The sequence below is a fragment of the Equus quagga genome, chromosome 7 (genome assembly GCF_021613505.1).
Source record: "Equus quagga isolate Etosha38 chromosome 7, UCLA_HA_Equagga_1.0, whole genome shotgun sequence".
Lineage (NCBI taxonomy): Eukaryota > Metazoa > Chordata > Mammalia > Perissodactyla > Equidae > Equus > Equus quagga.
This window is the reverse complement of record NC_060273.1, coordinates 264,383-286,845: the sequence shown is the minus strand read 5'-3', so window position 1 is coordinate 286,845 and position 22,463 is coordinate 264,383. Positions and strand designations below refer to the sequence as shown.

The 22,463-nt window shown below is 60.3% G+C and overlaps 3 protein-coding genes across 12 annotated transcripts in view; 1 reads left to right on the top strand and 2 right to left on the bottom strand.

Moving 5' to 3' along the window:
- ARHGDIG (Rho GDP dissociation inhibitor gamma) overlaps positions 1–2,307 on the bottom strand; it is a 5,126-nt gene extending 2,819 nt beyond the window's left edge. Inside the window, exons 1-2 of the mRNA XM_046666324.1 lie at positions 2,290–2,307; positions 4–253 (exon numbers count right to left, since the gene is read on the bottom strand). Coding sequence (XP_046522280.1) covers positions 4–253; positions 2,290–2,307 — 268 coding nt within the window. The remainder of the gene's footprint in view (positions 1–3; positions 254–2,289) is intronic.
- RGS11 (regulator of G protein signaling 11) lies at positions 2,301–13,645 on the top strand. 8 transcript variants are annotated; one of them, XM_046667267.1, is made up of 17 exons: positions 2,301–2,368; positions 2,759–2,855; positions 2,934–2,984; positions 3,169–3,275; positions 4,001–4,052; positions 4,172–4,230; positions 4,411–4,487; positions 4,620–4,701; positions 5,908–5,976; positions 7,067–7,090; positions 7,167–7,228; positions 7,346–7,459; positions 7,547–7,662; positions 7,775–7,862; positions 7,943–8,081; positions 11,283–11,365; positions 11,464–13,645. In XM_046667267.1, exons 1-17 carry the CDS (start codon positions 2,306–2,308, stop codon positions 11,576–11,578), a joined length of 1,398 nt encoding a protein of 465 aa, XP_046523223.1. In that variant the 5' UTR covers positions 2,301–2,305; the 3' UTR covers positions 11,579–13,645. The 8 variants fall into 8 exon arrangements, with proteins under 8 accessions (XP_046523223.1, XP_046523222.1, XP_046523220.1 ...); XM_046667266.1 differs by having other exon boundaries at positions 7,061–7,090; XM_046667264.1 differs by having other exon boundaries at positions 5,908–5,963; positions 7,061–7,228; positions 7,739–7,862.
- A 143-nt stretch (positions 13,646–13,788) lies between these two features.
- The window catches only part of FAM234A (family with sequence similarity 234 member A), a 33,480-nt gene continuing 24,805 nt past the window's right edge, over positions 13,789–22,463 (bottom strand). For all 3 annotated transcript variants that reach the window (XM_046667258.1, XM_046667259.1, XM_046667257.1), the window contains 10 exons: positions 19,411–19,530; positions 18,906–19,097; positions 17,778–17,908; positions 17,273–17,405; positions 16,822–16,951; positions 16,372–16,512; positions 15,977–16,052; positions 15,617–15,772; positions 14,995–15,097; positions 13,789–14,905 (listed from right to left, as the gene is read on the bottom strand). In XM_046667258.1, the coding sequence (XP_046523214.1) occupies positions 14,694–14,905; positions 14,995–15,097; positions 15,617–15,772; positions 15,977–16,052; positions 16,372–16,512; positions 16,822–16,951; positions 17,273–17,405; positions 17,778–17,908; positions 18,906–19,097; positions 19,411–19,530 (1,394 nt within the window). In that variant the 3' untranslated portion in view covers positions 13,789–14,693. The remainder of the gene's footprint in view (positions 14,906–14,994; positions 15,098–15,616; positions 15,773–15,976; positions 16,053–16,371; positions 16,513–16,821; positions 16,952–17,272; positions 17,406–17,777; positions 17,909–18,905; positions 19,098–19,410; positions 19,531–22,463) is intronic.

Below are 22,463 nucleotides of genomic sequence, written 5' to 3'. Positions count from 1 at the left end.
CGCCCGCGCCGCGCGCCCCCAGCCGCTCCGCGGACCCCGCGCAGCCCGCAGAGACGCGCGTGTCGCCCGCACGGCGCCGGCACCGGTCGTCCCCGCCGCGGGCGCACCCGGACCCCGCACGGCCGCCGCGGACACGGACGCACACGGCCGCGTCACGGTCCCAGCCGCCGCCCGGCCCGCACCCCGCTCTGGCCACTGGGGCCGCCCCACCCAACGGCGCCGCGGGCGTCTGGGGAGTCTCCGGGGAAGCCCCCTGGGCGGGGCGGGTGGGGCTGGGGGCGCCGAGCGGAGCAGGTGCGTGTGTGTCCCCCCTCCCGCGTGTCCCCAGGCCCTCATTACCTGCAGGCAGTGCAGGCTGCACCTGGAGCCCAACAGTCCCCCACCCTCCCCCACCCCGCTCCCGCTGGAGCTCCTGTCTGGGCAGAGGGGACTCCTGGAGTCCGTCCAGCCTTGCGGAGCAGGGGGCTGTGTGTGTCTGCACAGCCTCCTGGCCCCGCACCCCAGAGGTTCGCAGTGTCCAAACACAGGGATCCCGGGTCCCACGCACACGGTGAGGTGCAATCAGGAGACACACAGCCATCACTCAAGTGTTTATTGACTGAGCTGTGTCAGTATGGCAGGGTGGGGTCTCTGTTGGCTGTGGGGACCTGGACGATTCCAATGGCCCGTCCTTGGGGAGAAACAGACACTGATCCAAAACAGAACCCCCTGGGTGCAGTGCTGAGAAGGGAGCTTGGAGGGCTGGTCTTGATACCTAAACAAACGTGGGGTGAGTAGCCAGGGGTCAGCCCGCACAGAGAACAAGGGTGAGCTGGACCTTGGGCTGAGGACAGCCGGATTGAAGGCCGAGGTCTGAGCTGGGGAGGAGGCAGAATGCCAGCCTGAGTCCTTCCACCCCATCCACCCCCACCTTCATTTCTGAGGACGCCCAGGGATCAGACCCACCCTTTCCCAAAGGTGCCCCTATCTGAGCAGGAGGCCAGCAGGCCATGGGTGCCAGAGAGCTGCCCCCCTTGCGGCCCCACCCGCCCACAATCTTTCAAGGCAGGATCCCCCCAGCTGGGGCCCAGGCCCTTCTAGGGCCCCATCCCTGCTGCCCCTTCCCTGGGACGATGGGTGTCAGTCAAGGAAGCCAGTTGTCCCCAGGCTGGGGACAGCTCCGGCCTCTGGTGGTCTCCAGCCTCTGTGGATGCCCCCCATCCAGAGGACAGCCAGGCCTGGGGCCAGCCTGACCCGCCCGTGTTGGGGGAGGAGTTCACTGGGGGACAGTGCCCTGGCAGAGGTAGGGGCCCCCCAGTGCCCCGGCCGGGACTCCTGCGGGACCTGGCCTTGTGGGCAGTGGAAATAGATTCAGACAGCTATGTCTGAGGCTGCTGGCCAAAGGAAAAACCCCCATCCTGCCCCGCCCCCAGCTCCCCCTGAGTGGGGAGGGGAGGGGAGGGACTCTATCCCTGAAAAGCAGAAATAGACCTGTTTGCACCTCTTAAAAATGTCCCCAGCAAAGGCGGGGGTGGGGGCGAAGCTGTTGGAGGAGATAAAAAGGGCCAAGATTGAGCCCCCAGCCCTGGGGCGAACCTTGGGGGTGTGGGGGCTTGTTGAGATCCTGCCTCCTCAGTGAAGCCCCTCTCCCACCGTCTAGGGGTATCCTGGATGTGGTCTCTGTCTGCTCCTCCACTGGCCCCACCCAGGCCTCCTGCAGCTGAGGGGAACTGAGCCCGCTGCCACCTTCCCCCAAGCCTCCAAGGGCCCCCATGCAGCACACCTATGCAGCCACAGCGTCACAGCAACCTGGTGGCACACACACAGTCATGTATGGGATCAAACAATTGCAGGGACACACTCCTAGGGCAGTCAGACCCCTCATGTGACCCCACAGCCCCCTCCACTGCTGGTCCCCACATCCTGAGGGTGCTAGGGTGCTGCACGTAGGGTGGGTATGCGGGGCGGGGGGGACAGCAGACCTGAAACCTTTGTCCCCCACCGCAGCCCACCTTCGCCCCGGGGCCCCTCTCCTGGAGACCCTCCCCGCACGGAGCTCCCTCCCTCTCCCGGAGCCCCCTCCTCTCCCAGGTGGGCCCCGATTCCCTCACAAGCCCCCTCGCAAGGTCCCCAGCGAGTCCCTGGGGCAGGGTCTGAGGTTCTCGTGTCGTGGGGGAGACTCCTGGGGCGCCGGCCGGTTCCGCACCCGGAGTGGGCGCTGGGCCGACCCAGGCCGCGCGGCCGCCCAGGGTTAACTGGGGCGGGGCGGGGCGCGGCCGGGCGCGGGGCGGGGCGGCGGGACACCCTCACCCTCCCGGCGGTCGCCATGGCCGCCGGCCCCGCGCCCCCCGGCGGGTGCCCCCGCGCGCAGAGGCCGCATCTGAGCAAGGTGGGTGCCGGGCGGACGTCCCACCGTGCCCCAGGTTCCCGGCATCCGAGGGCAGGAGGGGCCGGAGAGGAGTGGGTGCGGGTGCGCGCGAGTGTGGACGCTGCGCGAGCACGCGAGTGTGGACGCGGGGCTGGGGGCGCTGGCTCTGTGTGGGGCGGAGCGGCGCCGGGCGGGCGGCGGAAACCCCCGAGCTGAGGGTCGCCCCTCGCGTCTGTCCGCTCCCCCAACCCCCGCTCGCGCCTCCACCTCCAGCCGCGGCCTGAAATACCCCATCGCTGCGCGTTAATCCCCTCTGAGCGCCCTGATCCGGGCAGCCTGGCCGGTCCGGGAATCAGGGTCTCGGGTGGGGGAGGCCGGCCAGAGCGGACCCTCAAGGCCCCCTTCGCCCAGATGGAGCGGGTGGTCGTGAGTATGCAGGACCCCGACCAGGGCGTGAAGATGCGGAGCCAGCGCCTGCTCATCACTGTCATCCCCCACGCGGTTGCCGGTGAGGGGCCGCGGAGTCTGGGGTGGGGGGCGAGCGGCCCTGCCTCGGCCTCCCCCCACCCCAGTCTCTGCTGTGCAGGCAGCGACATCGTGGAGTGGTTGATCCAGAAGTACTGCATCTCGGAGGAGGGTGAGGGGTCGGCCCGCTGCCCGTCCCTCCCCCCACCCCCCTGGGGGTCGCCCTGCGGATGGCCTGGGCGGGGCATCTCCAGCGCACCCATGTCAGACCAAGCCCAGTGTGCTGGGGAGGGGAGCTTGTGGGGTGGGGGGACCAGCTCGGCTCTCCCCGCTGAGCACTCCCCACGCGCCCCCAGAGGCCCTGCACCTGGGCACCCTCCTCGTGCGCCACGGCTACCTGTACCCACTGCGGGACCCCCTCAGCCTCCTGCTCCAGCCAGACGACACGCCCTACAGGTTCCAGGTCAGGCTCAGCTGGGAGCAGGTGGAACGTCCCCCCCTCCAGCAGCCCAACGAGTGGGGACCCCTGGAAGGGGCAGGGCTGGGGTTGGAGCAGGGTACTGGGTGATTTCACTGCAGGCCTGGTGGTCCAGCCACGCTTCCCCAAATGGCCTGGACTGGAAGGGCCCTTGTGGTAGAGACACCAAGTTAAGGGGCGGGACTTTCAATTTTTCTGGGGCCACAGTAGGGCCCCCATAAAGGGTAGTGCCTGGGGAGGATCCTCCAGGGGTCCTTTGACCCCCGCCCCTGAAGGAGGCTGTGTGGGGCTTGAGTGCAGGAGCCCTCCACCTCACTGTGTCCTCAGTCATGACGGACGCCCCCTCCTGCCCTCCCTGGCCACAAACAGGCACCCAGGCTGGGCCTGCCCTCAGTCCCTGCCCCTCCCTGGCCCCTCAGCACAGGCTGTGACTGCAGTGGGGACTTGGGCCCCTCCCCACCCGGCCCTGGGGCTGCGCCTGGGAGCCCGGAGTCAGGACGGCCATCCCTGCACAGGGCCCCAGGCGTGAGTGGAGCTTGGTTCAAGGTGGAGAGAATGGCCTGGGTCAGTGACCCTTGGGGCCATGGGCGGACAGGCAGATCCTGGCAGCCAGCCCATTCTCCTCCCAAGGGACCTGAGAGGGTGGGGGCAACTCCTGGGGAGGGAAGGCCCAGGAGGTCCCAGACATCCTTGTCCCTGCACTGCACCAGACGCCCTATTTCTGGACGAGCACCCAGTGGCCAGCCGCCGAGCTGGACTATGGTGAGTGGGGAGCGGCAGGCTAGCCTGCACAAGCTCCCAGGACTGGTGGCCGCTGGGTAATGCCAAAGGGAAGGAGGGGCAGAGATTGCTCTTTGCAGCCTGTCCCCCTGTCCTTCCAGCCATCTATCTGGCCAAGAAGAACATCCGAAAGCAAGGAGCATTGGTCGACCATGAGAAGGTGGGCTCCCCGCCAGGCTGAGTCCAACCCTTGGACCTCAAGCCCCACTTGTGGCCCCAGGGCCTCACAGTTTGCCCTGGAGCCCACAGCCCAGGCCCCAGGATAATGCACAGGCGCGCAACCTCTAAGGCTCAGAGCCGGGCACGGGAGGGGTCACCCACTGAGACCTCGACCCCCCAGGAGCACTACAACCAGCTGCACAGGAAGATCAGCCACACGTGGGACCTGGTAGTGATGCAGGCGAGGGAACAGCTGCGGTGAGGCCCGGCCCTGCAGCCGTGGGACCAGAAGGCACGGCCGGCTTGGCTGCCTGCCCGGGCCCTGGCCTGAGGGGGTGGGGGAGGCGCTGTGGTGGGCACGGTGTCCTCCCAACGCCACCTCCTCCCCAGAGCAGCTAAGCAGCGCAGGAAGGGGGACAGGCTGGTCATCGCGTGCCAGGAGCAGACCTTCTGGCTGGTGCACAGACCCCCGGTGAGCCCCGTGTGGGGATGGGGCGGGTTGCGGACGGCAGTGGGGTCCTGCTGGGAGTCGGTGTGTCTTGCTCAAACGCTCACGCAGACCTGTGCTTTGAGCCTGTGGGAAGGACGTGCCTTTTGGGGTCCTGGTGGGTGACGGGAGGTTCTAGTTATGTGGCTCATCCGAACCCAGAGACCACAAGGCCAGGCCTCGCTGCCCCACACTCCCGGACCCCAGGACAAACCAATTTCTCTCCAGGTCTGAGGGAAAGGCACTGGGAAGCAGAATGGGGGTCCTGAGGACCCTTGGGAGGAGGCAAAGTGGAGCCAGAGCATGAGGGACAGAGGTCAGAGGCCAAGAGCTTCTGGTGGGTTCGTGCCTTACCCAGGGCCGTGGTCCTCGTGGGTTGTTTGAGGTCCCCTATTGTGTGGGCCTGTAGAGAGATGAAGTGGGCACAGCCAGGGATGGCCGGGCAGTCACAGCTACCATGAATGGAAGCTCCTGTGGGAAAAATCCATGAAAAAAGTGAGAGGGACCCACAGCCCATCCAGTGTGTGTGGGGCGGGGGGATCTGGGAAAACAACTCGTCGTGCACCTGAGGGCCAGGCAAGAGGGCATAGTGGGCGTGGCCCCAAGGCTGTGCTCATGGCCTGGGGTCGGCCAGGCTGGCCATGAGGGGTGGGGGTCCATGTGGAGGGGACCTCAGGGTGAGTGGGCATGAGGCGGCGGTGAGGGAGGGGCCAGCCCGGGGTGTGTGACTGAGGGAGGGGCGGTGGGACGTGCGGCTGTGGTGAGGGACTCTCTGGAGAACGTCAGGTTTCTGCTTGAGCAGGGGGCTTGTGGAGGTGAGCTTGGCGGAGGCGAGGAAGAACGGGGAGCTTTGGGAAGAAAGTCAAGGATTTCGCCTGAGTGGCAGAGCCAGGCTGGGGCGAGGTGTGCATGTGGAGCTCAGGGGGCCATGCGCTGGGCGAGGTGCTGGAGAGGAACTTGGAGCAGGCTCTGGGAGGGGAGGTGACCAGGAGCTGGGAATGGGCGGAGAGGGGACTCAGAGAGGCTCAAGGCTCAGGCTCCTGGGTTCCTCTGAATCTGTTTTCACACTAACGCATGACATGTGGCTGCAGAGCTTCGGCATTGGAGGCTAGTGGGGGCAGGAACGTAGCCCTGGGCTGGGTCTCAGCAGCCCACCTCAGCCCCCCACCTCATCTCCTCTCCCCTCTGCAGCCGGGGGTCCCCAGCGTGCTGGAGCAGGGTCCAGAGCGGGGCTCCTGCACAGCCAGGCGAGTGCAGATGGTGAGGACCCTGCACGCAGCCCCCAGCCCCCCCCAACCCCTGCACCACTGTGGGACTACTTGGGGGGCTGCCGTCCATCCTTCTGTCCATTTGTCCATCCAAATGGCAATTGACGCAGCTGCTCCGCTGCATCACTGCCCCGCTCCTGGTCTCCCTCTCCCCTCGCTCAGTCCCCTTTCCCAGCCCCCTGCTAACTCTCGCCTTCTCTCGCCTCCCACCTGCTGCCCTGGGTGCAAGTAAGTGCGATGACTCCGGGCGGGGGGATGGGGGTGCTCTTCCCCAAGACCAGGGCAGCATCAGGGTCCACAGGGAGTTGGAGGGGTGACAAGCAGGGCCATGGGCCTGAGGGACTTGGGCCAGACCAGCCACCTCCCTCCAAGGCCTCTGGTGGCCTCTGGAACCAGAGGGAACTGGACCTGCACAGACATGTCCAAACTTTGTAACAGCAGGGCCCTCTGTTCAAATCCTGTGAAATCTAAAATACGGAACAGGTTCGCCTGGGGCCTTACTGATAAAGCTTCTTCCTAACCTCGAAACCCTAAGCTCACGGTCATAGGTTTATAGTTCCCCCATCATAAAGTCGGTCAGAGAGAACTGAGAAAGACTGAAATCACAGGCCTCCTGAGGGTGCTGTGGCCCTCGCCTCCGCCTGTTCCCGTGTTGGTTGTGAGTGTTGGGAGGGGCCAGTCATTCCGTGGTCACACTCTGTCCCAGAGCCCATGAGCAGACGGCAGGCGGGGTCTGAGCTCTGCACACAATGAGTTAAACTTGGAGATAAGTTAACAAGGCCAGGGGCCCAGCATGAGCCCATAGCAGCATCTCTTGTGCATAGGTTGTTTATATAAAGGATCTAAATACATCTGAAAATATGAAAGAGTGACAATTGGGGAACCTCAAAGCAACTTTGAGAACCTAAGGGCTCCATGGAACATTCTGGAAAACGCCAGACCATAGGCCCCTAGACGTTTCCTGGGAAGTCAGACCCCTCATTGGAGGAGGGGGCTCTGAGGGCTGGGACAGGGGTGGGATGTCAGTCCCCAACAGGGGCCTGCCTCCTGACTGCAGCCCACCCGGCCCTTTCCAGACCAAGAACATGGATTTCTACAGGCGGGAGGTATGTCCTGGGGGCCACTGGGAGGGGAGGGCTGGCTGACCCCTGCCCAGGCCACCTCACAGGTCTCGTGTCCCAGATTGAGTACTGCAGGAAGGCGCTGGGCCGGACCCGGGTGAAGTCCTCAGTCTGCCTCGAGGCGTGAGTGGGATGGGGGGTGGTGGCTGGGGACCCCCAGCCCAGAACCCAGACCCTCCTCCCTGGCCCTCGTCCCCACAGCCCCTCCCTGCCCTGGCCCTGGCCCATCCCCACCCCCAGGTACCTCAAGTTCAGCAGCCAGCACGGGCCGCATGACCCCATCATGTCTGGGTGCCTGCCCAGCAACCCTTGGATCGCAGACAGCGACACCTACTGGGTCGTGAACGCACCCAGGTGAGCCCAGGATGGCCCGTGTCCTCCCCACCTCCCTACCTGCCCCACATTCCTTGTGCTCCTGGCCAACCCCGCCCTCTCCCCCAGCGTGGCTGCGCCCACGAAGCTCCGTGTGGACCGATGGGGCTTCAGTTTCCGGGAGCTCTTGGAAGACCCCGTGGGACGCGCCCATTTCATGGAATTTCTCAGGAAGGAGTTCAGTGGTGAGAAGCTAGAGGCCCTGCTCAAGGTCCCAGGGCGGAACACCCCCGACCCTGTTCCCACCAGCCCTGCCTGCAGCTCGGGGTGGGCCTGACCTGGTGCCTGGACCCCCAGCCGAGAACCTCAGCTTCTGGGAGGCATGCGAGGAGCTGCGCCACGGAGGGCAGGCCCAGGTCCCCGCCCTGCTGGACGCCGTGTACGAGTGAGTGCTGAGTGGCGGGTGCTGGCCGGCGGCCGGCTGGGGTGAAGAGCCTGGACCACCCGGCTGTTCCCCGTACACAGGCAGTTCCTGGCCCCTGGTGCCGCCCGCTGGGTCAACATCGACAGCCACACGATGGAGCAGACCCTGGAGGGGCTGCGCCGGCCCCACCGCTACGTGCTGGACGACGCCCAGCTGCACATCTACATGCTGATGAAGAAGGTGGGCACCCCCTTCCTATGCCGCCCGGGAGGCTCAGGGGCATCCAGCCCAGGCCAGGCCTCAGTGCCCCCCACCCCCAGAGCAGGGTCAAAGGGCCACTGCCCTGGAGCCCTGTCTATACACTCACGCCCCCAGGGGGCTGCCCTTACTCTGCCCTTTATAGCAGAACAAACTGAGCCTCCGAGGGGCTGCCCCAGGCACGCGCTTAATGAGGGCCCAGCGCTGACTTTAAGAAGCATTTTAATAGGGAACAATTCAGATATACACAAAAATAAAGTGAAATGATGAATCCCCTGGAACCTACTGCCTGGCTTCAAAAATGGTCACCCAGGGCCTGTCCAGACTCATGGTCACTCCCGCCCGCTGCACCCACCCCATGACTTTAGCGCCGTTTCCAGCCTTCCTATCTGCAGGTGTTTCGGGAAGTTCCTCTGAAGGACATGGACCTTCTCCCTTTTCAACTTGACCGCACATGCCAGCATCACATGCTGAACACGAGCAGCTTTCCCTCCACGGCCTCAGTCGGGGTCCTCGCTCCCCAACGGCCTCCCTCCGTGTTCGTTCTTGTTGCCACTGCAAAAACACGCCCCCAGCTTGGTGGCTTAAAGCCATACAGATTTATGCTCTCACAGTTGTGGAGGCCAGAAGTCTGACACGGTCTCCCTGGGCTAACGTCAAGGGGTCTGCAGGGCTGGTTCCTTCTAGAGGTTCCAGGGGAGAATCCGTTTCTGGCCTTTTCCAACTTCGGAAGGCGCCGCATTCGTTGGCTCCCGGCTCCTTCTCCCATCCTCGCAGCCGGCAGAGCACAGCTTCAGATTTCTCTCTCTCTGACGCTCCTGCCTCCCACTTCAACTTATAGGGGCCCCTGTGATCACGCTGAGCCCGGCTGGGTCATCTGGGGTGCCTCCCAACCTCGAGAGCATTAACTTGATCACATCTGCAGAGTCTCTCTGCCTTTTAAGGGACATAGTCACAGCTTCCAGGGCCCAGGGCTTGACATCGCTGGGGGCTTTTATTCTTTATACCACGGCCTAGAAATAGTTCTCTTTCTATTTTCTTTTCAATTTGCTTGAATTTGGATCCAAACGAGGTCCATACCTTAGAATTGATTAAGTCTCTTAAGCCTCTTTTTGAAGTGTCGGTTTCTTCTCTAGATCTTTTTTTTCTGATTTCTGGTTTTGTTTTGGAGGAATTGAGTCCTTTGTCCTGTAGCATTTCCCACCGTCTGGATTTTTGCTGACCACACCCCTGTGGCATCTTGGACGTGTTTCTCTTTGAGGTCTCCCCCGTGTTTCTGCAAATCGGTAGTCACATTTAAAGTTTGTCAGATTCATCTTCGGTTTCATTGTTTGTGTCTTTGGTCGGTTTTGTCAAGAATATTTACTGCAGAGATGTGCTTGCTGTGTCTCTCCATCAGGAGGTCTGAGAGCTCCGCCCCCTCCTCTCTCTGTGACGTATACAGCAACTCACAATCGTGGCTCAGATCCGTGATTTCTTTAGGGTTTGACGTTCTGATCCCATCACGGCTGAGCTGGAAGCTTCCTGTGAGATGCCTCCCTCGCCTGATCTTTGCTGGCCCAGCGGCCCCATCCTAGAAGAAAAGCAGAATCAGTGCTCGATTCTTTCCTTTTTTACCACTTTTAAAAATAATAAGTGGGACCCCCTCGTATCTGCGAAGGGTGGTCAGTGAGGGTGGGATGTTTTTAATACCCTCATAAATTCACATTTTCACCAGATTTGATGGGTTTTTATTCTTACATGATGTTCAGAGTGCCACGTCTTCGGCCAGCTGGCTCTTGAGTCATTTGATGTGCCCCGCCGGCCCCGGGGGCTTCCTTGCTTTCTCGCATGGTGGCTTGTCCCACAGCACAAATTTGGACTCCTCCTGCCCGGACGTAGAGGCAGCAATTTCCACAGAAGCCCTGGCCCTTTTTCCAGGGTGGTGTTTAGACACCTTGACCTGCACTCCAGTTGTGTCATTGAGACTGGGGTGGCCATCGTGCTCAGGCCTTTCAGTGGACAGAAGTGGGACATAGGTGTGTTTTAAATAAAATCTATCCAGAGTTCATCCTAAGACCTGTAATTCAGATCCAGGATTGCCGCTTCCTCAAGTTCCTTGACCTTCCCTCTCTGTCGTCACTCCCCTACCGAAGATCTTTCCATCTGCTTTTCTTGAAGTTCACGCGGGAGCACGGACGAGCAGCACAGCTCTGCCGTTTACAACGCAGTCACAAAAACGGCTTCCTTCTTTCCCTTTTCTGTCCTTGGTGTGTGTCCTACGGGGACGTCTCCACGAACAGCTCCGCCATGTGGTTCGGGTGGCGTCACCCACCGGATGCCCAGCTAGACTTGTTCCACTTCACTTTCAGTGTTTGCGGATTATTTATTTATTTATTTTAAGATTTTACTTTTCCTTTTTCTCCCCAAGGGCCCCCGGTACATAGTTGTGTATTTTTAGTTGTGGGTCCTTCTAGCTGTGGCATGTGGGACGCCGCCTCAGCATGGCCTGGTGAGAGGTGCCATGTCCGTGCCCAGGATCTGAACCAGCGAAACCCTGGGCCCCCGAAGCAGAGCGCGCGAACATAACCACTCGGCCACGGGGCCGGTCCCCTTATTTTAGTTTTATAATTATGTAAAATATCGACACAGTTTCAAAATCCAGTCTACGAAACAAAGTACATTCAAATAAACCTGCTCGTGTCCCTGCCCCTCCGTCTTCCCTTCTTCCCACTAATGTTAACAACTTGACTTTTATATTTATTTATCTTTTAAAAATATGAGCAATTCAGTTCGTAGACTCCCCTTCCTCTTTACTGAACACTATGCAGTTTTCCTCAACCTTGTTTTTTATTTGGCTCCATGTCCTTGCCCTCACTCTGCTGTTACACAGAGAACCGGGGTACGCTGGCTCCCTGTGACAGCTGCTCAGGAGTCCCCTGCTGGAGGGGCCGTGGTCCGTGCTCCAGGCATGGGCACTGGGCTCCTACCCTCCTTTTGCTGGTAAATGGCCCAGCTGGATGGGAGCCCAGGTCTCCCTGAGGCTGTCTGACTTGGTGTGGCAGGTCTGGGACCGCCACCTCCAGCACTGTCCCCTGGGGGACCTGAGGGTTGGAGGAGACCACAGCAGCGCCAGCTGCACCGCGGGGAAGCTGGCTGAGGCGAGGGGCTCAAGGGGTCAGGGCTGCACACTGTCTCTTGCAGGATTCCTATCCCAGGTTCCTGAAGTCCGACATGTACAGAGGCCTGCTGGCGGAGGCCGTGGTCCCCCCGGAGACCAAGCGGCGGTGAGCCGCGGTGGGGCCCAGCGCCTGGAGCTGGCCAAGCCCACAGCGAGGTGGGCAGGAGGTCGCCGCCCTGCACTCAGGCCCGGTCTTGCCCCCAGGGTGTTCCCGTTCATGCGGAAGCCCAGGCGCTCAAGCCCCAGCCCTGCTCTCCTCGCTTCCAAGGAGCCCGCTGCCGCTGCTGGCGGCCCCAGGGGTGGTGACGGGGAGGCCTAGGTGGGCCTGACAGCAGAAGGAGGTGGCCATCCTCGACTCTCATCACTGTGCCCTTGGTCCTGGAAGCTGCTGAGACCCCGGCACGGCGTCCCCTCGTGCCCAAAGGGCCTGGCCTTGCTGCAGGGCCAGGAGCCTCTCGTGGGCTTCCCACCTTTCCCTTGGGTCCCCCCCTCCCCAGAAGGGACCGGTCCAGGTGCTGGCTCCAAGGGAGGGGCTGTCATTGGCCGAGCTTGGGTCACCTGGAGAACGGGGAGATGGGATGGGCAGACCAGACTGCTGCCACGCGGAGCTCCTGGCGTTCTGTGGTCTTCAGCTGAATGGCACTGGGTGCCCACGCCCATCCCCAGAACCATTAAATGGGCGGCGAATACCTGGGGAGCAAGATGCACACACAGACTGGCGGTTTCCCGCAGGCAGCACTTGCCTGTGGTGAGGACGTGCCGGCCTCAGGGCGAGTTCACCCGCTCCACTCGCCCGCAGGATGCTGATGGGGACCCACAGAGGTGGGGACACACGGAGCTCCCCCAACTCCACTGGGGCCGTGCTCAGCCTTCCGACGAGCACAGAGCCGTGTGCGCAGGCATCGCCCTAGCCTCAGCTGTCACTGCGTGTCTCAGACCTCGTCCTGAAGGTGCACCTCCGTCTGGTCTCCTTGAGGCCGTGGCTTCTCCGCCAGAGTCGTACAGAGGTGGCTCCCGTGTCGTCACCCCTCTGACAGCCGTCCTGGTTCATGGCCAGGGCAGATCTTTGCCAGGGCTGACAGGTGGAGTCTTCGGGGGAAGAGGTGGTGACACCCATCACCATCTCTCGCGGGGCCCCCAGACGCAGGCTGAAGGTGCAGCCACTCCTCTGGGAGGCAGCTCTGACTGACACAGCTGGGGTGCCACCCTTCCCACAGGGCTGGCCCCCTCCCTCCCTCTCCTGCCCACGCCTGGCACAGAAATAAAAGACCTTCAGCCATCACTCTAGGCCCTGCTGCTGTGGTCCATATTGTGGCGTGAGTGTAGATGTAGGGTGTGTGTGCATACGTGTGCGGGGGGTTTGCGTGCGTGTGTGCATGTGTGTGTGGTGTGTGAGCATGTGTGCGTGTGGGGGTGTGTGTGCATGAGGTGTGCAGTGGTGAGGGAGGTGGTGAAGGACAATGAGGGGAGTTCACTGTCAAAGGCGGTGGCTTGGATGGTCCCATGTGTGGGGTCCACAGTCGAGGAAGGACCCAGCCCTCAGTCCCCAGGCTCAGACGTGGGGTGTGGTCCTTGGGGAGAGTGGGGAACGTTCTTTGTGTTCTGGCAGGACAAGGATGTGAGTGCGCCAGGGGACAGTGAGGAAACCAAGTCCAAGGGCCCCATGGTGGGGAGACCCCTAGTGTTGAATGCAGGGTCTCCTGGGCTTCTGGTGCCCAAGGCCTCAGAGTTGCAGGGAGCCCGGCACAGGCCGACCCCCAGGCACCGAGTGACTGTGCGCAGCTGCTTGATTTACAAGTCCAGGTGCAGGATGCCCACCTGTGACAGCGTCCCCTGGCTCAGGTCCCAACTCTGCTTACTGTCCCAGGGCTTGTGGGTGGTTCCTTCCCAGAGCCAGCTCCTCCAACCAGCACTGCAGGCCCGACCTAGACCCTGGGAGACTGTGGGTGGTGCTGAGCCCCAGCCCTGCCCGCCCCTGGTGACTTTCACTCACAGGACTCGTCATCGCAGCCCCGTCATGCTGAGGCCCTATTGGCTGGGCAGCTTTTCACAGGGACAAGGGACATGCTTCATTCAAACTCAGCCCCCTGTCACCCGCCCCAGGCCTTCGGATGTGGTTCTGTGTGGCTAGAAAACAAGGCTTTTGTATTTCAATATCCACAGGAAATTCCGCAGGATCCTCCAAAGCCACGGCCCTCATCACTTTGGTACCCAGATCTGGTCTCACTGAGGCCCCCTGGGGGTCCCCCTGCCAGAGCTCACCCCCAGCCCCTCCCTGGCCAGCCTCGGGGACGCATGGGTGCTGGGGGACTCCTTGCCTGCCCCAGGCGGAGCACATCCACGTCCATGGCTGGGTTTCCGGCTTGCTGTGGGTGGGGCGCTCCGAGAAGCACAGGTAGAGGGTCCCTCACCCCCTCAGCCACCCTCCCCACCCTGCTCCAGCAGCCCGGCCGGCAGCAGATCCACTTCGCCCCTCTGGAGCAGACAGACAGACAGACATGAGGCATGTGCGCCCTCACGGGCTCTTCGGTCAGTGCAAGACGTTTATTCTGCTTTCTTCCTGCGGTGCCTGGGTCAGGCTGCTTTTTCTCATCTGGGCACGGCTGACCGCACAGAGCACCATGGCGGGGTGGGCCTGGGCGCACAAGGCACAGAGGTGAGTCCCGCGTCAGGTGACACCGACTGCCGGGGCCGTCCGAGCACCAGGAAGGAGGAGAGGCGCTGGCCACACCCAGGGGTGCAGGGACCCAGGAGACAAGCAGCTCCAGTGTGCATCAAGGGGGCGCGTCCTGCGGCCAGTTCCCTGGGACATTCACAGCACAAGCAGCCAGCACGGGGGCGTGAACCCTCCGAAGGACACCCTCGAGTGGCTGGCGGGCCTCCCGGCCCATACAGCCCCGCCCCCCATGGGCCCAGTCAAGGGGACACCTCAGGGCAAGTCACCACCAGCCACGCTAACGCCTTCCCTTCCTTGCAGTACGAAGGGCGGGGCTGGAACCGCCATCCAGGGCCCACCACCCTCTGAGCGCCATGACCCCAGCGGACAGTGCAGAGAGAAAGGCTCAGACGGGTCGAGGGGAGGGATGTCTGTGGATGGAGCCCAGGCTCTCCCACAGCAACAGCCCCTCTGGCTAGTGGATGAGTGAGGTGGGCCGCCGCAGGGCCAAGCACGGCCCACAGTGGCCCAGGGACACCGCCGGGAAGGCAGGTGGCCTTGAGCATGACCCCAGTGTCCTCACAGCATGCTGGGCAGGAGAGGGCAGAGGCCTGGGCGTCCCCTCGCCCACGTGCATCCCTGGGCAGGACGAGGACCTGGCAGAGAGTGTCGGCAGGGTCGGGAGTGGGGGTCGGAGTGCAGACTGAGTGGGCGAGGGGGCGACGTCCCAGGACCTTTAATGTCAGCAGCTGGAGCCTCTCCCGTAGCTCCGGCGTGGCTAGGCCTCGCTCCGGTACCGCAGGCGGGAGAACCGGTCCCTGACGGTCTCGTCACTGTCAGGCCCGCCCTCGGCCAGGCGGACCACCCTGCTGCTCAGGATGAGGTCCCGCACCTTATGCTTGGCCACGGAGACCAGGCCGGGTACGTCTGGGCTGGCTGGGCCGGTCAGCAGGAGGCAGGCAGCGTGGCGGCTTGGCTCAAACAGGACCGCTGTGGGGGACACGGCCATCAGGTCTGGGAACCAGCCAGAGCAGCCCTCGCAGCGGGTGGAGCCCAGGCCACGTGGAGGCCGCACCCACCATGGAAGGCGATGATATTGGCAGAGACGTTGGCCAGCTCCAGCAGCACGCTAGGCAGGGTGGGGTGGAACATGTACAGGCTGTGCTGGGCATCTCCGGGCTCCTAGGGCAAGAACAGGCCATGGGGCGTGGGTGACTGGGGCCACGACCAGCTCCATGTCCGGGTGGCAGACACCAAGCGTCCTTGGCCAGGTGGCCAGGCAATGCTGAGCTCACCCCTCACGGGATGCTCCTGACAGTGACGACGCCCAGAGCTGTGTCCACCAGCGTCCCCACCCGGGGCCCAAAAATGCCCATTCTAACTCCACCCACCTGCCGCCTCTCCCCTCAACCAACCCGGACCCTCCTCGGTGTCCTCTAGCTGAACACTGTGCCCGTCTTCCTGTGCCCCCACTTATTCCCAGGTTCCCCTCATCCGCCCCAAGGCAGACCCCAGCCCCGGCTTCCCCTGTGGCCTTTCAGCTGCCGCATCCCGCCCGCTCTCACACAGCTGCTGTTTATCTGGGCTCGCCGGGTCACAGTCACCGGCTAGCTCCTGGCGCCTCAAGGCAGGACCCAGGCCTGTCCGCTGGACTCTGGATGCTCCTGGCGGGCATGCCCCGAGCACCTGCCCTGCCCGTACCATCTGGTTGGTGCCCATCAGCTCGTGGAGGCCCCAGAAGAAGAAGGCCGAGCGGTGGTCTGCGGTGGGCAGGCTGGTGGACTGAGGGTCCCCGGGGAGGCCCGGGAGGACCTGGCTCCACAGGACGGCCCCGCTGCTGAGGTCCAGGAGCAGGATCTGGGGAGGGAGGGGCAGCGTGCAGGGCTCGGCGGGGCTCGCACAGGCACACGGCCAGCCCTGCCAGCCCTGAGGAGCTGTCCCCCAAGGGCAAACAGGACGGGTCACTGGGGCTCAGCCTCCCGGCCACAGCCAGGTGCCGTTCAGACTAGTTCTCCTCAGCTGTGGACAAAGGCGGGCCCCTCAGAAGGAAGTGCAGCCGACCTGTCTGTCAGTGCCGGTCCCATTTTCAATGACCACGGCCCAGGTGTCAGGCTTGTAGTAGCCGAGGACGGGTTTCCTGGAAGGAGAAGAGGGCAGGAGAACTCACAAGGGCCTCTGGAAGCAGACACCTGGGGACAGGCCCGCTCCACCTTCTTTGGCCACACCTCGGCAGAGCGGGGGCAGCCCATGCCAGGGCCCTGACGGGAAGCCGACACCAGGGGCTTCACCAGCCCCTTGATGTGGGCGCAGGGCAGCACCAGGTGACAGGCAGGAGGCTCTGGCAGAAGCTCATGGCCCTCCAGCCCCCCAGCGTCATCCCCAGGGCCACCAAGGGGATAGGCTGGGGGTGCCTGGCTTGCAGCGATCGCACAGGTTCCTGGAGAAGGACCCCATACCTCAGGACCTGGGCTGCACTGAGGGTCCACCTGGGGGCCAGGTCCTGCCCGTCCAGCAGCTTGCAGGCCTCTGAGCTCACGAGGAGGAGGTCCTCGCCGGCCTTCCCCGGGACCACCATCAGGAAGCGGACAGCTCCAGAGCTAGAGAGGCAGGGGACTGGGCTCAGCACAGAGGTGGTGGGAGGCCGGGACCCCCCATGTGCTGCTGGGCTGCGTCCCTCGGGTTCCCGTGGCACAGCCTGCACTCCCAGTTCTCTGAAACGAGACCCTCCCGGGAGACCAGGAAAAGCCCACTGTCAGGACCCTGTCTTCTCTGCTTTTCATCCGGCTTCTCTTTGCCGACTTTGGCTCATGGTTCCCAACAGCAAGGCCCTCGTCCCCTCCGCCGGCTCAACGGCTCTGGGCACTCGGGAGCGGCCCCGACCCGTGGGAGCTGCCGCCCAGACCAACCTGTGCAGAAGCAGCCTGTGGGTGGTGGCGTTGAGCATGCCCTCCCAGCGGGGGTCTTTCTTCAGGGGGCTGTCCCTCCCGGTCACCTTCTCGTAGAGGCCCTTCACGGAGTAGCCACACAGCGAACCCGCTGTTCAAACATGGAAGAGCCTCAAGTCATGGGGGCCTCTGCCGGGGTCTGGGGAGGAGGTGCGCCCACCAGCCCCGCTTCCAGGACACGCGGCGCCCTCCCCGAGCCTTGGCGAGCTGGGGCTCCTGAGGCTATCTGAGCCCGATGGTGTTGACTCGCATCCCTGGAATTAAGGCAGAAGCTGACAAGTGTGGCTGCGGTCAGACTTCCTCACACTCTGTCCTCCCCGAGGGGCTGAGCTCCTCTGAGACCAGCACGGCCTCCGAGACCAGCACGGCCTCCGAGGCTGGGGCGGCCCTGGGAAGAGCAGATGTGACATACCGCAGGGGAGAAGGATGTAGGGGGCACCCGCCCTAGTGACGTGCAGCAGGGAGCCGCTGGTCCCGTCTACACCGAGGCTGCCTCGGCGGCCGATCTGGTGCCCAGTGCTGCCTGAATGGACATAGCCATGAACCTGCAACACACAGGAGGGGTCAGCACTCTGTCGTCCGAGGAGGTGGTTGTGATTTAGTGTCTGATACCGGGTGCCTGTGCGCAGCCCTCCTGGGAGACGTGGGCAGCCCCACCTCAGCCCGCGGAGCCCTCCATCCGTGGAGCTTCACCCCAGCGCCGCATGGCACCCATGAGAGGCACTCCCCGCTCCCTGCTCTTGGGGCGGCCGGAAGCTGCGGGCAGGGACAGAGCCTCCCCGCGTGCTGAGTCTGCAGATGCCAGGGGCGCAGGGCCCTGGGCGCATCCCCGGAGAGGTGGTCAGACCCAAACTCTGCTGGGAAGTGGTAGTGGACTGGAGGCAGAGGAGGCTGTGGGGACTCGGGAGGAGCCCTACCTCCCCGTCCTCCCGGGTGAGAACCAGCAGGTCAGGGGCACCATCGGCGTCAACGTCGGGCACCTGGAGCAGAGGGCGCAGCACAGAAGCGTTCCCACCGAAGCTGCTGGGACGGCTCCACAGTGTTTCCCCTAAAGCCAAGTGCAGTGTCACTGCCTGTGGGTGCAGCCCCTTCCCCGCGCTCAGACACACAACCAGCACCAGTGGGAGGCTCCTGGCAGGTGCAGGCCACACCCGCTGAACACTGATTCACGGTGCTGGCGCTCCAGCTGGGCCAGCGACGCTGGGAGCCGCAGAGTCCCCTCCTTTCCGGCTTGTCTGCGTTTTCTGACATTCGGCTCTAGAACATCTTAGGGCCGACGCTCCCCACCCAGAGGGACAGGGCCTGATCGCTACCTCCTGAGGCCTCTCAGGACCCCGTCTCCTGCTGGGGTCACAGGTGGACCCCCTGCCTCCACAAGGGCCTTTCCCCGTGCCCCGCACATGGGAGGGAGAGAGTGAAGTGCATGCTCATGGTGGGACCGAGAGACCACAGGTCCTCACCCAGATATAATCTTGCCCACATCTTTTTTAACTGGAGTCCTCTCCTCTTAAAATATTTCCAGCCTGCTCTTCATTTTCCTCTCTATCCTTGAAACCACAACTGGTAAGGGAAATGCTAACACTCACCAAATTCCTTAGGACCTTGGTAAGCTACGAGGGGCCATCGCTCAGTGCCTAAACATGCCTGTTACACTAAGCGCCTGCAAATCCATGGCACGGACAGGTCCTGGTTGCCCTGGTGGGCTCGATGCGGAGGCACGGCCTGGCTCGCTCTGGCTGCCCCATGTACCGCCCGGGAGCCAGTGGCAGCTCAGCTCCTCCTCACCTCTGCTAACCCCCAGCAGGTGCTCTGCTGTGACCCACGAGCAGGATTTAAACCGGAGGTGACAAGACACCGTGGAGTGTGACATGTCAGAGTAGCCGAGGCATATGATACCTTGTGTGGGAGTTACCTCCCACCCCTGTAATCTCCCTTCCCATCCAGTCACGCCACCCCTGCTGTCACGGGCCGACCCTTCTCAGAGCATCGTGGCCTTGGACCCCCGGCGTGAGGCCCAGGTGAAGCCACAGAGAGAAGTGGCCTACCTGTGAACGAGTCGACTGCGATCAAAGAACTGGGTCTGCCCACGAGGATGCAGGCAGAAGATGCCCCACTGTCCCTCGGCTGGGGGACGGCGCACTCCACCAGAGCCCCGTCCTGGGCTGCGGGTCTCTCCCAGAGCACGCTGCCGTTGGCCCCTGACACTGCAGCCACAAAGGTGCAGGGAGAGGAAAAGCCTGCAGGGGGAGACCCAACTCTGTGGGCCGGGTGCGCACCCTGCTCCCGGCCACAGCCCCACCGCCTGGGCTCCTTCCCTTTGTCCCTGGGCCCTAGACCCCCAGACTCATGAGTGCCCTGGCGTTCACCCCACAGGGGTCAGCAGCCACCTGGGTGCCTAGACCAGAGCCTGTCTCCTTGTCTCTTTCTAGTCCTGCTAGGAAGGAAGGGCAATGTGACAGTTCCCAGAAATTCCACCAGTGCTCCCCAGATACTGCAGAGCGAGAGGATTCCTCCTCCCACCCCTCCTTTTCCAGATAAAAACAAAATTACCTTCATCGGCACAGGATCGGTTGATGAAACTGTTGCTGCTGTTGGTACTTTTATAAAGAAAGAGAACATCTTGGATCCTGTCTCTGTTTACATCTTCTGTAGCCAGAAAGTCGTACGTGACTGAAAAAGAAAACCACATACTACGTTCCTCGGGCCGTGTCCGCTGCGAAGGCTAGGCCACGTTGGACACCACCTGTTTCTCTGCTCCGTGGGGCTCCGTGGCAGTGAGCATCCGCCCCCACGAGATCACCAGCACAGGACCTGTGGCTTCTGCCTCACCAGGACGAGCAGTCCCCACGCTCTGCCGCACCAGCAAGGCCGCATGAGCACGACGGGCGCAGGTGCCACGTGTGAGCTTTAGGGAGGGACAGTGTCACACACGGATGTTCTGAAACCTTCTCTTCAGGAAGGGACCCTCCCCTACATCCGCTTGGGATCTGGAGTCCACATTCCATACTTGTAAGGTCTACTCCTTCCTTTCATTCAAGGACTCAAATGACAAACTATATGCTTTAAAATGAAACAACAAAAGAATGAAGTTGGCCCCTTACCTCACACCATACATAAAAATGAACTCAAAATGGATCAAAGACCTAAGCTTTAGAGCTAAAACTATATTGGGGCCAGCCTGGTGGTGTAGTGGTTAAGTTTGCACACTCCACTTCAGCAGCCCAGGGTTCGCCGGTTCAGATCCTGGGTGCAGATCTACACACTGCTCATTACTCCATGCTGTGGCAGCATCCCACATACAAAAGTAGAGGAAGATCGGCACAGATGTTAGCTCAGGGCCAATCTTCCTCACCAAAAGAAAAATTAATAAAATAAAGATTTCCCAGTGGGAAAACAAACAAACAAACAAAAGAGCTCAAACTACAAAAGAAAAAACATAAGGAAAAATCTTCATGACATTGATTTTGGAGATGATTTTTTTAATATGACACCAAAAGCATAGGCAACAAAAAATAGATAAATTGGACTTCATCAAAATTAAGAACTTTTGTGCATTAAGGACACTACCAAGAGAATGAGGGGCCGGCCTCGTGGCTGAGTGGTTAAGTTCATGTGCTCTACTTCAGGGGCCTAGGGTTTCGCCACTTCAAATCCTGGGCACAGACACGGTACCGCTCATCAGGCCATGCTGAGGTGGTGTCCCACATAGCAGAGCCAGAAGGACCTACAACTAGAATACACAACTATGTACTGGGGGGGCGCTTTGGGGAGAAGAAGAAGAAAAAAGAGAGAGAGTGAAAAGACAATCCACAGATTAAAAGAAAATACTCGCAAATCATCTATCTGATAAAAAATTAATATCCAGAATATATAAAGAACTCCTACAACTCAACAACAAAAAAGAAAACCCAAGTGAAAAATGGGCAAAGGACTTGTATAGACATTTCTTCTAGGAAGATATACAAATGACCATAAGCACATGAACAGATGCCCAACATCACTAGTAATGAGGGAAAAGCAAAACGAAACCATAACAAGACACCATTTCACACTTGTTCAGATAGCTGTTATCTAAAAACAGAGAGAGAGAAAACAAGAGCTGGAGAAACTGGAGCCCTGTGCTTTGCTGGTGGGAACATAAGACGGTGCAGCCCCTGTGGAAAACAGTCCAGCAGTTTCTCAAAAGTTAAACACAGAATTAGCATGTGACGCAGCAATTTCATTCATTGGGGATACACCCGAAATAACTGAGAGCAGGGGTTCAACTAAGCACTTGCACACCCATGTTCACAGCAGCGTTATTCACAGCAGCCAAAAGGTGGAAACAACCCAAGTGTCCATCAACAGAAGAATGGACAAACAAAATGTGGTCCAGCCATACAATGGAATATTATTTGCCCATAAAAAGGAAGGAAATTCTGACATATGCTACAACATAGATGAAACTTGAGGAAACTTATGCTCAGTGAAATTGGCCAGACACAAAAGGACAAATATGATATGATTCTACTACTATGAGGTCCCTAGAGTTGGAAAATTCATAGAGACAGAGAGTAGATTGGAGGTTCCTACAGGATGGAGAGCGGGGAGGAATGGGGAGTTACTGTCTGCTGAGTACAGAGTTTCTGTCTGAGACGATTAGAAGTTCTGGAAATAAAATACATAAGGAACTTACAAAACTCAACAAAAAAGTGAACAACCCGATCAAAAAATAGGGAGAGGATATGAAGAGACATTTTTCCAAAGAAGATACACAGATGGTGACAGACACATGAAAAGAGGTTCAACATCACTAATTATTAAGGAAATGCAAATCAAAACTACAATGAGATATTGCCTTACACCTGTCAGAATGGCTATAATTACCAAGACAAAAAATAACAAATGTTGGAGAGGACGTGGAGAAAATGGAACCCTTATACACTGCTGGTGGGAATGCAAACTGGTGCAGCCACTATGGAAAACAGTATGGAGATTTCTCAAAAAATAAAAAATAGAAATACCATACGATCCAGTTATCTCACTCTTGGGCATTTATTTAAAGAACATGAAATCAACACTTCAAAGAGACTTATGCATCCCTATGTTTATTGCAGCATTATGCACGATAGCCAAAATGACTGGATGAAGATGTGGTATATATATATACATACACACACACAATGGAATACTACTCAGCCATCAAAAAGACAAAATCGTCCTATATGTGACAACATGGATAGAGCTTGAGGGTGTGATGTTAAGTGAAATAAGCCAGACAGAGAAAGACAAACAGCCTATGATTTCACTCATACGTGGAAGATAAACAAACACATGGATAAAGAGAACAGATCAGCGATTACCAGAGGGGAAGGGGGTTGGGGGTGGGCACAAGGGGTAAAGGGGCACATATGCATGGTGATGGATAAAAACTAGACTACTGGTGGTGAGCACAATGCTCTCTATACAGAAACTGATAAATAATAATGTACACCTGAAATTACACAACATTATAAAGCACTATGACCTCTATAAAATAACTGGGGGGAAAAAAAGAACATACACATAAACCTACCAGTCTCATTAATGAGTTCAACAAGGTCACAAGATGAAAGATCAATATA